At 46.3% G+C, this 16377-nt stretch overlaps 1 protein-coding gene across 8 annotated transcripts in view; it reads right to left on the minus strand.

The window, feature by feature from the left end:
- The window catches only part of GABRA5 (gamma-aminobutyric acid type A receptor alpha5 subunit), an 82098-nt gene continuing 66333 nt past the window's right edge, over positions 613 to 16377 (minus strand). For 4 of the 8 annotated variants that reach the window (XM_005654467.3, XM_005654468.3, XM_021098647.1 and 1 more), the window contains exons 8-11: positions 12539 to 12682; positions 9862 to 10014; positions 6342 to 6553; positions 614 to 1883 (exon numbers count right to left, since the gene is read on the minus strand). In XM_005654467.3, coding sequence (XP_005654524.1) covers positions 1581 to 1883; positions 6342 to 6553; positions 9862 to 10014; positions 12539 to 12682 — 812 coding nt within the window. In that variant the 3' untranslated portion in view covers positions 614 to 1580. Of the gene's footprint in view, positions 1884 to 6341; positions 6554 to 9861; positions 10015 to 12538; positions 12683 to 16377 lie in introns of all 8 variants that reach the window. The other 4 variants (XM_003121648.4, XM_005654471.3, XM_005654466.3 and 1 more) reach the window with 2 other exon arrangements.

The raw sequence follows: 16377 nt of genomic DNA on the forward strand, positions 1-16377 counted from the left end.
AATATCTGACTATGCTTGTGTCCATGGCCATTTCCTTGTCTGTGTCCACCAAACACAGTGAGGTGGATGGGTTTTAAAGAAAAGGATACCATTAAGTAGTCAATCTAGGAAGGACTAATTTTGATACCCTTATCATAATGTCCCTTTTATAATTCCAAGTGAGTCACAAAAGAGGCAGGAAGTATTTATTTTATACATGTTGTTCCTGGATACTTCCTCCAACAGTAAGTAGATGGTCCACATGCAGTACTTTGCATCACTGTTCACTAACAGCAAAAGGAATGGCATGTCACCTTGACCACAGCAAGAACCCACCTTGGGAACACCTTCAGATATGGCTCTATCAAGCAAAGACCCAGGGGGTCTGTACCATGGAGACATATGTGTTGGAAAGAAATTTTGATTTTACCTATTTACCTCACTGTGGTTGAAGTCAGCTTTCTTTCTACATGCTTCCCAAAGGAATGAGATTGGAATAGAGGTGAGCAGCCAAGTAAGAACTTTTTCCCCAAGCAACTTCATGACGGGTTTTCTTTACATCATTTTGAGGAAATGAGTCCAACCACCAAAATATGAATTTTTTCCTTCAAAAGAATGACATTTATCCACAAGATCAGTTTGGTTTTTATTTTTTAATGAACATTTAAGATTCATATACAAAAGCCAACAAAGCAATAAGTCAATCATGAAACATATACAGGGAAATAAGATGGAAAATAACTCAGTTACAATTTTTCACCACTGATGCACTACGCACTGGCTGCAGTGAGGTGTGGTCAGTGTTTCAGATAGTGGACACTCAGGCCAAATGCCAAGACTGTCATCACACTACTTTTTGTTTTAAGATCTTTTCCTCCTTGGTCATTGTTTTGTTAGTAGTGTGGGATTCAGGGGGAGAGAAGTAAGTTTCTTCTACTGCCCCCCCAAAAAGATTTTTTTAAGCAGTTAAATTTTTTTCTTGGGGGAATATTTTATCTGTTAATCTAACATACCATATAATTCAGTTATTAAATGTCTGCATCAATATTTGTTTTATCTATTTCTGAATGTAAGATCATGCAGCGCTCTTCATTTCAGAACAGTAAGAATTATCAAAGGCAATTAGTTTTGTACACAAATGCCCACAGTTTCCTTTTTAATGAAAAATGTGCTCTTTGCGATATTTGTTTCTTGTGAGAGCTTGTCAAGTAATAATCATGGAGCATTTCCTAAAATATTTATTTGCTGGGAAAATTTGTATGAAATGATACTGAAGTATAAAAAACATTGTTAGTTAACACTTGGAACAGTTAAAAATATACTCCTTTGTAAACTATCAACGTAAGATACTGAGCGTCTGAGTGTCAGAGTCATTGTCTTCTGTTTTTCTAGAAAGTAGTTTGATTTTTATCAATGGAACATCTTTGAAACATCTGACATTATATATAGAAACATCAAGGCAATATTATTTGTACAGATTATTCAACATGCAAACATTTCCTGAAAGATAGTGCCCAAACCTGGGAGGTCCCCCAAGCTCAACCTCTCCTTGGTACCTGTCACTCAACGTATGGCTCTCTTGGAGATGGGAGTATGGCAGGTCATTTTGGAGAGGTAGCCCCTTTAATCACTGGCTCCCTATTCAAATATGTTGCCCAGTAAACAAGGTTGAAAGTGCCAAAGAGGACTGGGAATATAATTCGGGACATTTTGTCAATCTTGCTGATGCTGTTGTAAGTCTTTTTATTTTCAGAAGTCTTGTCTTCAGAAGGTTTGACTGAGACTGAAGATGCATTTGAGGTTCCTGCGGAGGTCTGCTCCTTTGGGATGTTTGGGGGGTGGGTCATCTTCCCAGTAGTATAAGCATTTGTTGACTTATTTAGTGTAAGTTCACGCTCCTTTTTCTGCAAAAATATAAGAAGAATGTAAGGGCATGTCCCTTGCAGGCAACAGTCAGTTCACTTCTAAAGGTTCCAAAGGTTTATCTCTCAAAAAAGAGAGGGTGGGGTTGGGGGGAGGGACAGATAGATCAGCTTGGCAGAGGGCAGCCATCCACAGACTTCTAAGCCTAGAACTGCACATGGCCAACCTTGGATGTGAAATTCTAGAACAGGCAAAACACCTTATGGTAGAAAAATCTGGAACAATGGTTACCTTAGTTGAGATGGGAACAGAACCGAGTAGGACAGGGTATGGTGAACTTTCTAGAGTGCCGGTGATGTTCTCTATCTTGATAGGGATTTGAGTTATACTGGCAAACGCTTATCAAAACTTAGCAAATGTACTGTTAAGATTTCTGCATTTCACAATACGTAAATTTTGCTTTAAAAGAATCAAACAACGAACAAATACTGAACTCTAGTTAGTGATATGCTTGCTGAAGTATTTAGTGTGAAGTGCACTGCCATCTGACATTTACTTTGAAATACAGAAAAAAAATAAGATATATTGACAGATGGATTGAGGATGGTGGATGAATGAATGGATAAATAGATTTTAGGTAGCACAGATACATAGATAGATAGATAGATAGATAGATAGATAGATAGATAGATAGATAATAGATAGATAGATAGGCAGTAATTATAAGCATAGTAAAATGTTAATGATAGACTGGTTTTCATTTTGCAATTCCATTTTTTTTTGGCCACAGCCACAGCACGTGGAAATTCCCAGCCCAGGAATTAACCCACACCACAGCAGTGACCCAAGCTGTTTCAGCAACAACACTGGATCCTTAACCCACTGAGGTACAAGAGAACTCTCAATTCTTTAAATATTGCTGTAGGTCTGAAAATTTGTATGACAGAATGTTGAAAAAAAATTCTGTTCCTTTACCAAAGTAACATAATCTCATTAAATAAATTTGGAAAACACATAAATATTAAAGAAAATATATCATCATCTAAAAAAGATATCTGTACCCCCTTATTTGAAACAGCATTTTTTTGGTCTTTTTTTTTTTTTTTTTTTTTTTTAGGGCTGCACCTGCGGCATATGGAGGTTCCCAGGCTAGGGGTCCAATAGGAGCTGTTGCCTCTGGCCTATACCACAGCCACACCAGATCCGAGCTGCATCTGCAACCCACACCATAGCCCATGGCAACATGGGATCCTCAACCCACTGAGCGAGGCCAGGGATTGAACCCACGACCTCATGGTTCCTAGTCGGATTCTTTTCCACTGCGCCACAAAGGGAACTCTGAAATAGCATTATTCACACTAGCAAGATACAGTAACAACTTAAGTGTCCATCAATGGATAAATGGTTAAACAAAATATAATATGCACATATATATGCATATATGGAATACTATTCAGCCACAAAAAAGAAGAAAATCCTGCCATTTCCAACAATGGATGAACCTTGAGGGCATGATGCTAAATGAAATGTCAGACAGAGAAAAACAAATACTGTATGATTTCACTAATTTGTGGAATCTAAGTAAATAAAATCTGAACTCATAGATACAGAGAACAGACTGGTTGTTGCCAGAGGTGGGGAGTGGTGGGGGGAGCAAAATGGCTGAAGGTGATCAAAAAGTACAAACTTCTAGTTATAAAATAAATAAGCTGTGGGAGTTCCCATCATGGCTCAGCGGCTAATGAACCTGACTAGCATTCATGAGGATGTGGGTTCAATCCCTGGCCTCGCTCAGTGAGTTAAGGATCTGGTATTGCTGTGAGCTATGGTGTAGGTCTCAGATGTGGTCGGATCCTGAGTCGCTATGGCTGTGGCATAGGCCGGTGGCTACAGCTCCAATTGGATTCCTAGCCTGAGAACATCCATATGCCATGAGTGTAGCCCTAAAAAGACAAAAAGGCAAAAAAAAAAAAAAAAAAAAATCTGGAGTTCCTTGGTGGCCCAGTGGGTTAAGGATTCCACTTTGTCACTGCTGTAGCAGTGGGATCTATCCCTGGCCTGGGAACTTCTGAATGCCACGGGCATGGCCTCTAAAAATAAGTTCTGGGGATGTAATGCACAGCATGGTGACTCTAGTTTAAAACAAGAGAAAGAAAATATACTCGCCATTAAAAATACGTGAAAGATAAAACACAGAAGGGAAGTTCAGGGAGCAAGGAGCAAAAAGAAGCAGTGAAAAGCAAAGTGGTGTAAGAGCACAGACTGACCCAGGCGCAGGGTGAACAATGCCCCAGGGCCACAGCCAGGGTGGCCAGAGCTTCAGACCAGAGCAGGGCCTGAGGGCCACTCTGTGCAACACCCAGCATCCTGGCTGGGTTGCCAGAATAAGTGCACCAGGCAGAGGGACTGGCCCATTGAAGGCTTGGCATGGCCTCATCTCTGAATACAACCAGGACAGAGCAGACACTTTAGGAGGGGGTGGTGGGTCTGGGTTGTGGGCATTTCCTACAGGAAAGGGGAGGCAGCAAGCAGCATGGGGCTCAGAGCAGCCTTGGTGGTCCTGGACACATGCCTCTGGCCCTCCTTCCCGGGTGATAGGCAGCCCTACCCTGGGCAGGTAGCTAGGAGACAGCACCCCCTCACCCCACCCTACCATGGTCAACTTCAACCTCTTCCTCTGACCTTTCACAGGTATTCACCCCTCACAATGGCCCTGCACCCCAAGCTCTGAAGATCCCCACATGCAACAGTGGTGAACACAGTCCAGGGTTCAGGTTTTCTCTACTTGTAAATGAAAGCTAGTTCATGCCACAAGGCTGATGCCAGCTTATGGATTGCTGCCCATCATCTTGTATAGCAGTGGGATCCGCCTGCTGGGATGCCTGCAGACTCCCCGACGCTTCTTCCACTGGCCTAAGGGGTGGATCTCCAGCACCACAGCCCTGAGGGAACCACACTTCCTCTTCTAGAAGATCAGAGCTAATCTGGGATTCGATGAGCCATGTTACCCACCCCGCCTGCAGGTCTGCAGTTCAGATCTATGATGAGCAGCAGGGACAATGAGGCTGAACGTGACAGTGATAGCAGCCCATTCAAGGACATTCTAGGACTCTCCATGGCCTCGTGGGTTTCACCTTCTTCCTAGACTCACAGACACAAACCTGGTGGTCTTGATCCCTGCAATACCTCCCAGCTGGTGTCCCCTCTCAGGGAGGCCACCTCCAGTCCACCGTCGCCCAGGCCCTTAGCAAACATTTACTTTCCGGCAACACAGTGCTAGCTGTTGGGATACCCCCTCTCCCCAGGCTCCATTCATGTCTGTCCCCCGACAGACATTCCTCCATGCTCCACCAGCCTGGGACAGGTAGGTCCACGCATGGTCTGAAGGCTGTCTGCTTCTGCAACCTTCTCCCAGCTCCCCAACCATCTGCTGCCATCTGCTCATGCCCCCCCACCCCCAAACACACCCATTTGTGAGGTTCCTGCTCTTCAAGGCCCTCCCTCCCAGGGAGCTGGGCCTGGAAGAGGGTCTTTTTTCAGTGACTGAAACCCGGACTCCTGGAGTTTGGAGGTGGCAAGAACGAGAAGGCCAGATCAAGTCAGAACTTTTGCAACACTGACTTTTTACAAGAAAAGAAGTGCAGCGAGGAATGTGAAACCAAGCGTGGATGGTGGGTGAGCCCAGTTGAGTGTCCTCAGCAGCAGTGGGGTGTGCTGATGAAACACAGGTTTGGGGCCCAGTTTCCCATAAGATTCTCCAAGAACTCCCTTTGGGACGTTTTCCAAAGTAGTGTTGAAATTTCACTTTCAAGTCCATTCTGGTCACACCGGCCTGCACATCTCTCAGAGAAAGGACTCGTTTGTTTTAGGCATGAGCTGATGGGCACTTTACCATGTGCTATTTATTTTTCAGTCCATGTATGTTATTCTCATTTGCCCAAGGACCTGGTTCAGTCTGGAATGTTGTACAAACTTTTTTTAGCCTCAGGCACCAATTTCCCTCTCAGTCCTCAACACTTAATTGCTTTGAACAGAGGAATGCTTCTCACAATAACTTGTGTGCATCATTGAAGCGAGCCAGATCATCTCATCGGCAGAACTGTGCTGCTTCCAGTAAGTCGAAGGCTCTCTCTGTGACCTTCGGCCTCCTTGCAGAAGGCACACTGCGTGGTGAAGTGGCAAAAGGGTGAGCAGAAGATTCAAAATTGATAGGCAGTCCCTGAACAGACAGAAGGGACCTTAGCAAAAGTAACAGGTCTGCATATGAACAAGCCCAAACCATTCCTATGACATCAGCCTTTTCACCTGAATGAAGATGGGTGATTCCAGATAAATTTAAAACAGGACCTGCTGTAACACTTTGTAAGGACCTGGACTGTAAGAAAAGGAATCACTTTTCAGCGGGAGGGATGTAGGGAAGAGAAACACCTGTCTTATATTGGGGCATAAAACCACGCATGCTTCCTCTGGAGTAAGGAGGAGGAGAATGAAGTTGGTACCTTGATCTTGGCTGCTTCCAAGGCTTTTTTTCCATCCCAGGCCCAGCCTCTCTTGGTGAAATAGTTGACTGTGGCAAACTCGATCAGCGCAGAGAACACAAAAGCATAGCACACGGCTATGAACCAGTCCATGGCCGTCGCATAAGCCACTTTGGGCAGAGAGTTCCGGGCACTGATACTGAGGGTCGTCATGGTCAGCACCGTGGTCACCCCTGTGGTTGTCAATGACAGAGGTGAGGGGGAGACAATGGGAACAAGGATCAGTGTCAGCACCGGACCCCAGTGTAATACCCCTGGACCTTACAAAGACAGAAAGGAACTGTCACTCCAAACCCCTAGCCCAGATTCCCTTCTCACTTCATGATTTTCATAGCACAACACATTTGTGCATTTAAAGCACTGCTTAATTTATTTACCTTATCAATCATCTCCTTTCTCTAGAATATAAATCAAAGAAGGCAGGGATTTCTGTCTGATTCACGCACATATCCTAGCCCTGTCTCTGTTGTCCAGACCTGAGCCCTGCAGACAGCTAGTGCTCTTGAACAAGGATGGGTCAGAGGAGTGGGGCTTCTTCATGGCTCCAAGGCAAGTCTAGCTGAGAAGGGCAAGGGTGTCCCCGAGGCTCCATGAAAGCCCTTCACAAAGTCTCACTGTGCACCTTGCATACCTGGGCTTCAGCCAGCTGATGAGACAGGCTTGTTTTCTCATGGACCAATGCAGCCTGCAGATGCCAAGGACTCAAGGGCAATAGAAGCACCATGTCTGAATCTGGGTCTCAGCACTTTACTTCCTCTAAGGAACCAGGTCACTTTGAGGCTGCCCTGTGAGTTGCCTGTGGCCATTTGCCTTGTCTTCTGGGGAAATCCGAAGTGACCTCACAGCAAGTCTGGATCCTTGGAGGAGGATGTCCCTCTAATTATTCATTTTCTTTTTAGGGCCACACCTGCAGCATATGGAAGTTCCCAGGCCAGGGGTCGAATAGGAGCTGCAGCTGTGAGCCTACACTGCAGCCACAGCAACATTGGATCTGAGCCACATCTGGGATCTACACCACGGCTTACAGCAACGCCAGATCCTTAACCCACTGAGTAAGGCCAGGGATCGAATCCGCATCCTCAAGGACACTATGTCAGGTTCTTAACCTGCTAAGCCACAATGGAACTCAGGGATGTCCCTCTAGGATGAACAGATGATAAGCCCCTATCAGGTGTCTTCTGAGGGCCAGACTCTAACCTAAGCTATATTCTGGATGGGGTCATTATCCCCATCTTGCAGATGAAGAGCTTAAAAGATTTAAAAATTGTTTATAGGAAGTTCCCTGTGGCTCAGCAGGTTAAGGACTCTGACTCTGTTGTTACTGCTATAACTTAGGTTCAAACCGTGGTCCAGGAACTTCCACGTGCCAAGGATGCAGCTAAAAAAAAAAAAATTGTAATATACTTGAGTTCACCAGTTGGCAAGTGAGTAGCTCTACTGGGATCCAGGTCTGCTGAACCCTTACTGCCCACATAGTGTCCACATGCTCTGTGCCTTTCTTCTTATCACGGCTTTGTTTGCACAAGGGTGCGATCCACCTGTTATGCATTGAATTGAACCCCCGCCAAAATCCACAAGACGAAGTGCTAATGTCACCTTACTTGGAAATATGGTCTTTAGAGAAGTTATCAAGTTAAAATGAGGTCATTAGAGTAATGACCAATGACCAATCCAATATGGCTGGTATCACACACACACACACACACACACACACACACACTCGGAGAACACCATGTGAAGACTGGAGTTATGCTGCCACAAGCCACGAAACTACCAGAAACTTGGAGAGAAGCCAAGAACAGAGCCTTCTCTCATAGCCCTCAGAAGAAACTAACTCTGCTGATCGTGAACTTGTAGCCTCCAGAACTGTGAGACAGTTATTTTCTATTGCTTAACCCCCATGTGTGGTACTTTGTTAGAACAGCCCTAGGAAACCAACGCAGTATCAAAAGAGTGTCATGGGGCTGGTGGTCACAGCAGCTTAGTCTCCATTCGATGACATCCTTTCATATTTATATATACTCACTGACCATAGTACTGTGCATGGAATTAGTGCTTAATGAGAAATCAGTAGGTATCTTTGATTTTTCTTAGAAATCCAGTTAATCATTGTGCTGAGGAGAAGTGCGGTGGGCATGACCTTGAACAAGCTTCTTGTGTTTCCTCAGGTCCTTCGACATCCTAATATGCACTGAGAATATCCAAGAGGAAACATACTAGAATATGAAGTGTTCTCCAAACTAAATTTTTTTTATTGTCCACCTACTAACGTTCTCCTAAGAGCTGAGAGAGCACTGCCTGGCTACGAGCTGACCTCCACACCTCCCTGAAGCCTTCCTGAAGCTAAATTTGGTGAGGCCCATGTGATTCCAGATAGAATAGTGGTGAGCCAGCAGCACTCCTGGGTCCTCACTCAAAACCCCTAGGACCCTCAGCTTCCTCCACCTCTAGGAGCACTAGGGGGAAATGCAGGCCAAGCCTTCTTTCTTTGGAAAGGAAAGTGCAACAGGAAGAGCTGATGTGAGAACTGCATTTTACAGTTTAGAAAGATGAGAGCATCAGAGTTCCCATAGTGGCTCAGAGGTAACGAACCCGACTAATATCCATGAGGATGCGGGTTCGATCCTTGGCCTCCCTCAGAGGGTTAAGGATCTGGTGTTGCTGTGAGCTGTGTAGGTTGCAGACATGGCTTGGATCCCATGTTGCTGTGGCCGTGGCATAGGCCTGTAGCTGCTCCACCCCTAGCCTGGGAACTTCCATTATGCTGCGGGTGCGGCCCTAAAAAGCAAAAAAAGGAAAAAAGAAAAAAAAAAAAAAAGAAAGATGTGAGCATCTATTACAACTGACCTTCAAAATTCCTTTTAAGATCACTACCTGAATTTGATAAAATGAGCTTCCTGGTAAGAGTCAAAATTCAGTTGTGTCCACTGTGCCAAGATGCCTCCTGAGATCTTGCTATCCTACTTGATTTATATTTCAGGAATGTTAGATAATATCGTTCTAGATTCTTATCATATATAAAATATATATATATGTACATTTATACATGATATTTTATATATATACAATTTATTACTATTGTATCACAAGTAACATATTGATTGCCACTAAGGGGTTAATTTTGAAGTGGCATGCACATTTTTAAGATGCGCCTGATAATACAGAAAACAGTCCTTCATGAGACCTGTGAAGATGCTGCGACAAAATCTCACAGATTGCTGGCAATTTCAAACCTCAAAAAAAAAAAAAAAAAAAAAGGCTACCAGAGAAAGGCCTTTCAAAAGGTCAACAATGATTGTCTGTCTCTGAACCCTGGTTCAGAGGGCAACCTTAAATCTAGTCTTTGACACTGAGTTCATAACTAATCGGTCTGTTTGTTTTCCAGGTCACAGAACACACAGGCAGCATTAGGGGGTTCCAGTCTGTTCCTATTTGGGGGTGGTCAGAAGCCTTTGCAGAACACAGTCTGCAGGATACTCACCGAACACTGTCCTGGCTGGGACTGATTCTCGGTTTAGCCAAAAGGACACTTGCGACAAGATCACGGTCATTATGCAGGGGAGGTAGGTCTGGATGACGAAGTACCCGATCTTCCTCTTCAGATGGAAATGAGCCGTCATGATCGTGTATTCACCTGCAAATAAGCAAATTAATGCATCGGGCCCCTATACAAAACCCTACATCCAGTCCTATGATTCCTGCCCCTTGTCAGAGTCCGACCCCTTGTCCTGTCTCTCTACCTTGCCTTTGGACAAGCATTTATTTGGACTGTTTGGGTGAAGGAGAAGATGGAGGATGCATGGATTTCTTAACGGTTGTTTTATAAGTAAATCTCTTGACCTCCAGCTTCTGAAGAGCCTCTGCTGGCGGAAGCTTTTCCTGGGGAAAATCAGATTTGTATGTTTTCCTAATCCCTGGTCACAATCTGTGCCACTCTCCACCTGCCCCCCTTGCTGCTTACTGACATCAGGATTTCAGGATTTAGCTTCTCCAGATATAACTCAGGACATCACAGAGCCCTGTCGTGGGTGGAGGGTTTTCTCCCTATCTCCAAGCCAGGGAGGGCTGGAAGGAGCGGGGGGCTAACACCCCCTATAGACTCGGGCTCCCTCACTGGGAGTTGGGGCGAGGAGCAGCAGCTTCAGGAGGCCACAGGTCCTGGGCGCTCCAAGCTTCCGCTGCCCAACCGGCAGAGCAAGGGCATTTCCTTGGCAATGCCCCAGTGCCTTTTCTGGATCTGTCTGGCTGTGTGGGAGGCGAGTGCAGACCTTCCCTTCATTGCTGAGAATGATGCTGCCCTGACGGTGAACTGGTAAGGAGTCAAAGCAACTGGGAGGCAGTCTCGGTGGGAGGGCGTGTGGGACAGAGTCTCCTTTGCTATGGGGATCTGCATCTCCCTAGGGAGAGGGGAAGGATGCTTTGAGGAGTGGAGGCAGAGCTGAGTTGATCAGAGGACAAGAGTTCTTTGGCAGAATTGCAAGAAGTAGATGGTGTGGCTAGGGAGCCTGGTGGGACAGTGAACATGGGGGGTGGTGGCTGCGGGCCTCCACTTAGGTAGACCCCAGGGAGGGCCATCTGGTCAGGGGGGATTGGCTGACTGCAGGAGCAGAGTGTTGAGACATTTCAGACTGATTACATAGCTCAGACGCTTGCTGTTGGAATTGAAACCCAGCACTTAGCAAGTCCAGCCGTGGATGTGTCCCACTGTGCCTTTTCTCACAGCATGAGTTATGACCACAGGTGGCAAAATATGTCCTCTTAGAGAAGAGGAGACCAAAATTCCGGAAGGGCCCAGAGCCACCCAGTGGCAGGCCACGCCCCTCCCAGCCCCAGGCAAGTGACAGCACGTGAAATGAAGGGAGTGAGCCAGGTCCCAGCAGAATGAGACAGGGTCAGAGAGAAAGGGGGTGAGGGGAGACCTGTTCAGCAGCAAAGACCAGATCTTTATCCTGATCCAATTTTGCCCCTCGATGCTAGAAGAGGGAAAACACCATTCTGTTTCTATGCAGTAGGCTCTGAAATTACTCTCCTTCCTCTAATTCTTTTGCTGTTGTGGTTCTTTTTATTCTGTTTTGAGTTGAGAGTAGCAATATTGGATAAGGTTTCAAAAGGACCATCTGTTTAGAACAACCCCAAATGGTAGCACTCTCCATTAGCACTGTGATTCTTAACCTCATCTGTCGCTGTACCACCTTTCAACTTGTTCCATAAACTCAGGCCAGCTTCCTCTTCTTTTTCCCTTAAGTGCGGTAACCGCATGGCACAGTGGCCTCCCCCAAGCCCTGCCAGGCTCCCCCACCTTCCCTTCTTCTCAGGACACCAGCCTGGCCTAGGATGGGACCTGGGTGCCTGTGTGACAAGAGGCACATCTATAGGTCCCTGTGCTTCTGCTAGCTCCTACGGCTGGTGATGATCACTGAATGACGCTGAAAAGGGTAACTTTGGGGTTCAGAACTCCTGCGGTGACAAGGGCTCACTCCATCCCTGTTCCATAGTTCTCCTCTGCCCCGTGGAGCCCTGGAGTACCCTCCCCTGCTCACAGCCAAGCTTGCAATGTAACCGATAGGGCCAGGGCTGCTGTGGCCAGGAGGTGTCTAAGGACAGCCTTGCAGGTGCATTCTGAAGGGAGTGCATTCTGTTCCCTGGGACACACGCCCACTTGGCGTCAGGTGGGGGTAAGCTTGTATTGCCCCCGTGGGGCTCAGGCCAGTAAGGGGGGCGTAGTGGGCAGCACCTCCTTGCTTTCTGCTAAGGCCTCTGCTTTTCTTCTGCTGCTTGGTTGTGCTTCCTCAAATTGAACCCCAGGGAAATCTATGAAATGTGCAAAGCAGGAGGTGGTAGCACAGGTACATGGGAGTATTTGCAGGAAGAAATTGACCTTTCCTGCAGAGGCCCAAGTCTCCTGTCCCACAGCTTGGGAGAGGCTGTTATATAAGCAGATCCCTGTGGCCTCCTGGCATGGCCTGCCATCACCAGGGCCACTCACGGGGAGGCAAATGCACCTCAGATTAATGCCTCTCATGCCCTTAATGCCAGGATGTCACAGCTGGTGCTTCCGTGGGCAGCTGCAGAGAGGGGGGCCAATACAGGGAGCTCCTCGCAGCCAGTGCTGCACAGCCCTATGCTCTTCCAGGGTCCTCGCCTATATGGAGGTCTACCTGTGCTGGTGCTGATGTTCTCTGTGCCCACCGTCTGCCCCATCAGGTGGTACTGGTTTAGCCTGGAGCCGTCTTCTGCCACCACCACCGACTTGGTGGTGCCGTTGGTCCAGACGTAGACAACTTCTGAATTAGGGTATGCGTCTATATGTGGGGGACAGAAAGTGAGGTCAACACAGGAGCATGCAGCCTGACACAATCAATGATGTTTATAAATGAGAAAGAGAGATGGTTGAAAAGTCAAAGTTAAACAACCTAAAGGAGGTACAGGCAGCCAGACCAGGTCAGACAGCACCATGAGTCAGGCCCTTCTCATTTCTTTTTTATGTTTTTGATTTTATTTTTAGCATTATTTATTTATTTTTAAAATTGAATTGCAGTTGATTTACAATGTTGTTTTAGGTTCAGGTGTACAGCAAAGTGATTCAGATTCTGTTCCATCATAGATGTGGAATATAGTTCCCTGTGATATACACTAGGTCCTTGTTGGTTGTCTATTTTAAACACAGTCATATGTGTATGTTAATCTCAAACTCCTACTTTATTCCCCCACCTTTCCCCTTTGTTAACCCTAAGTTTGTTTTCCAAGTCTGCGTGTCTACTTCTGCTCTGTAAATAAGTTCATTTATACCATTTTTTAAGATGCCACCTAGAAGTGATATCATATATTTATCTTTCTCTGTCTGACTTCACTAAGTATGATAATCTCTAGGTCCACCCATGTTGCTGCAAATGGCATTTTTTCATTCTTTTTTTTTATGACTGAGCAATATTTTATTGTACATATGAACTAAGTATTTATCCATTTCTGTTGATGGACATTCAGGTTGTTTCCATGTCTTGGCTATTGTAAATAGTGCTGCTATGAACATAGGGGTGCATTATTGTTTTAAATTAGAGTTTTGTTTGGATATCTGCCCAGGAGTGGGATTGCAGGATTGTAAGGCAACTCAGAGGATGGCTGAGGAGTGGCCAAGGGGGCCTCATGGGGTCTGGTGACCTCAGCAAAAGCAGTTCCAGAGGAGCAGGTGGCTTTCAGGAACCAATGGCCTCAAATATTCCCTGTGTCTCTTGAGACCCTGGAAGGTAAATCCCCACATCTGTTCTGTAGTTTAGCCTGAGCATCTTCACAGCTGCCACATCCAGCACCCGACGAACTTCCGACAAAGCTGTATGCCTGGCGCCCAGTGACTTGAGCAGAGCCTGATGCCAACTCCAGACGGAACAGAACCAAACCATGTGTGCTCACAGAGAGGCATCTGCAGATGGGGCCTGTCAGGCAAGGAGTTGATAAGTGGGACAGCAGGTTCCAGGGATCCACCAGGCAGGACTAGTCCATGGCATGGCCACTCCTGGGGGGACAGAAGTGTCCACAGAAAGAACCAAAAGAAGGGCCTCGTGAGGGATAAGAGGTGCCCCTACCAAGTGTGGAAGTTTCTTTGCCGGCGCACATCACTACCCTCATTCTTGCTTTGCTTTACACGCACTGGAGTATTTTTTTTTTTTTTTTTTTGGCTTTTTAGGGCCACACCGCAGCATAGGAAACTTCCCAGGCTAGGTATCAAATTGGAGCTGAAGCTGCTGGCCTATGCCACAGCCACAGCCATGCTAGATGTGAGCCATGTCTGTACCTACACCACAGCTCACAGCAATGCCAGATCCTTAACCCACTAAGCAGGGCCAGGGATTGAACCTGCATCCTCATAGATACTAGTCGGATTTGTTACCGCTGAGTCACAACAGGAGCCCCCCAAAGGAGTATTCATAATACTTGAAAAATAGTAAGACAAGTGTGTATGTAGCAAACACTGAGCTTAACACAAGAGGGAAACATCAGAAGCTTCAAGGTCTTCCGTGCAGGATGCACCGAAGCCTCTTTTCTCCCTACAGGAGAGAGTCTGAATTTTACAAAGGGTTTGACCTGGTTTGCTTTGCAGTTTTACCTTCTGGGCAGATGTCGCTAACAAAGGGATTTTTCGGCTTTGCCTATGTCTTTGTGAAATCTGTTGGTGTTTTTCACCCATCTGATTCATGTTTTCTTTATACATTCTGATAAATGTACATGTTACAAAAATCTTCTTCAAGTCTGTGGCTATTTCACTTTTTTGTGGTCTTTTAAAAATTTTTTGATGTTATTATCTTGAATGAATCAAATTCATCAACCTTTTCATCTTCCAGCATCTTATTTTGGGGGCCGTCTAGATCTGAGAGGGGCGGGGGTCATGATATGTGACCTGTGCAGTATCAAAGCTGGAATGCACCGTCTGTGACCATTAGGGTCTTGATCACATGGAGCTGACTTCTGTATACATTTTTCTCCATAAGTAACCAATCCCATCTTCTCCACGTGGTTTCCCGTGTTGCCAACAAAATCATTAAACCCGTTCCTCCCATTAGCCATGCACCTGCAGGGCCTATTCTGACGAGCAAGGCCTGGTTTCTCTTTGAGGGGTTCTCTGTTGTGCTCCCTTTCTCTATCCCAATTTCAATCTCCTCTGTCTCAACTGCACAGACTTTAGAATTCTCCACACCCACAGCTGGAAGGGTGAGGTGGCCCCTTTGCCTCTTCATGGGGCCCTGGCTGTTCTTGGCCCTCTGCTCCTCAGGCTCCCCCTAAAAATACTCTGATGAGATTTACGTTGGACCCAGATTGGAGTTACAGATTATAGCTTGGGGAGACATGATGTCTTAAGACACTGCATCTTTTTATCATGGACATGACCTGGATGTAGGTCTTTGTAGTGAAAGTGCCTGACAATAAGTTTTTTTTTTTTTTTTTTTTGCTTTTTTGCCATTTCTTGGGCCGCTTCCGCGGCATATGGAGGTTCCCAGGCTAGGGGTCTAATCAGAGCTGTAGCTGCCAGCCTACGCCAGAGCCACAGCAACGCGGGATCCGAGCCACGTCTGCAACCTACACCACAGCTCACGGCAACGCCGGATCATTAACCCACTGAGCAAGGGCAGGGACCGAATCCACAACCTCATGGTTCCTTGTCGGATTCGTTAACCACTGCGCCACGACGGGAACTCCAATAAGCTTTTTTGATTGTCCTATGAGCACCTGACATCCGATTGCTGACGTACCTATTTAAAAGGCATTCACCTACCCTGAGCACATTGCCAGCTACACCCCTAAAGGGCCAGCCCCCTACCCCATCAGTTCCCCTTCTAGAAAGCCCAAGGTGACCGAGATTACTGACCGCTTGATGACCCCAATTCTCCCTAATTAGTGCACCTAATTCTTGTTCTTGGGTTTTAAAGACTGAACTCATGAAATCCTAAGCACCCACCCTGGACTCCAATAAAGGCAGAGCCCCAGGTCTGCTTTCCTCTCTCGCCTTCCCATGACGGCGCCGTGCAGCTCTGGGCATACCAGGTACCCTCTGAGATCTGAATAACACACCTTGTTTTTTTTCAAAGTTCCCCACTGGTTGCTGCTGAGAGTGTTCTGCAATTGTAACAGGAACCACAAAAGTGGGTCCAGCCTCACCACTGTCTCTGGGCCAGGAATGTATGTGGGGGCTGTCCCAGGTAGTACTGGACCAGGGGAGTGCCCCAGTGGTCCCTGGTCACAGCATCACCACTGACCGCTAACGATGAGCTGAGATCAACACAAAGCAGTCTTCTACATTGAAATAGCTTTCCGTGAACCTGTACCACTTTCCGTCTTTGGCCAGACATTCTCCCCTCAGATATGTGTTACTCAGTGTGGTTCCAAAAGCCGTGCACCTGTCTCTGAGCAAAGTTGCTTGGGATGCCAACATATCAGCAAGCTCGGTGAGGGGGATGGTCAGAACCCTGAGAATTAGTGATATGACTCTAATCTTCATCTGCACATA

The sequence above is a fragment of the Sus scrofa genome, chromosome 1, assembly GCF_000003025.6.
Source record: "Sus scrofa isolate TJ Tabasco breed Duroc chromosome 1, Sscrofa11.1, whole genome shotgun sequence".
NCBI classification, from domain to species: domain Eukaryota; kingdom Metazoa; phylum Chordata; class Mammalia; order Artiodactyla; family Suidae; genus Sus; species Sus scrofa.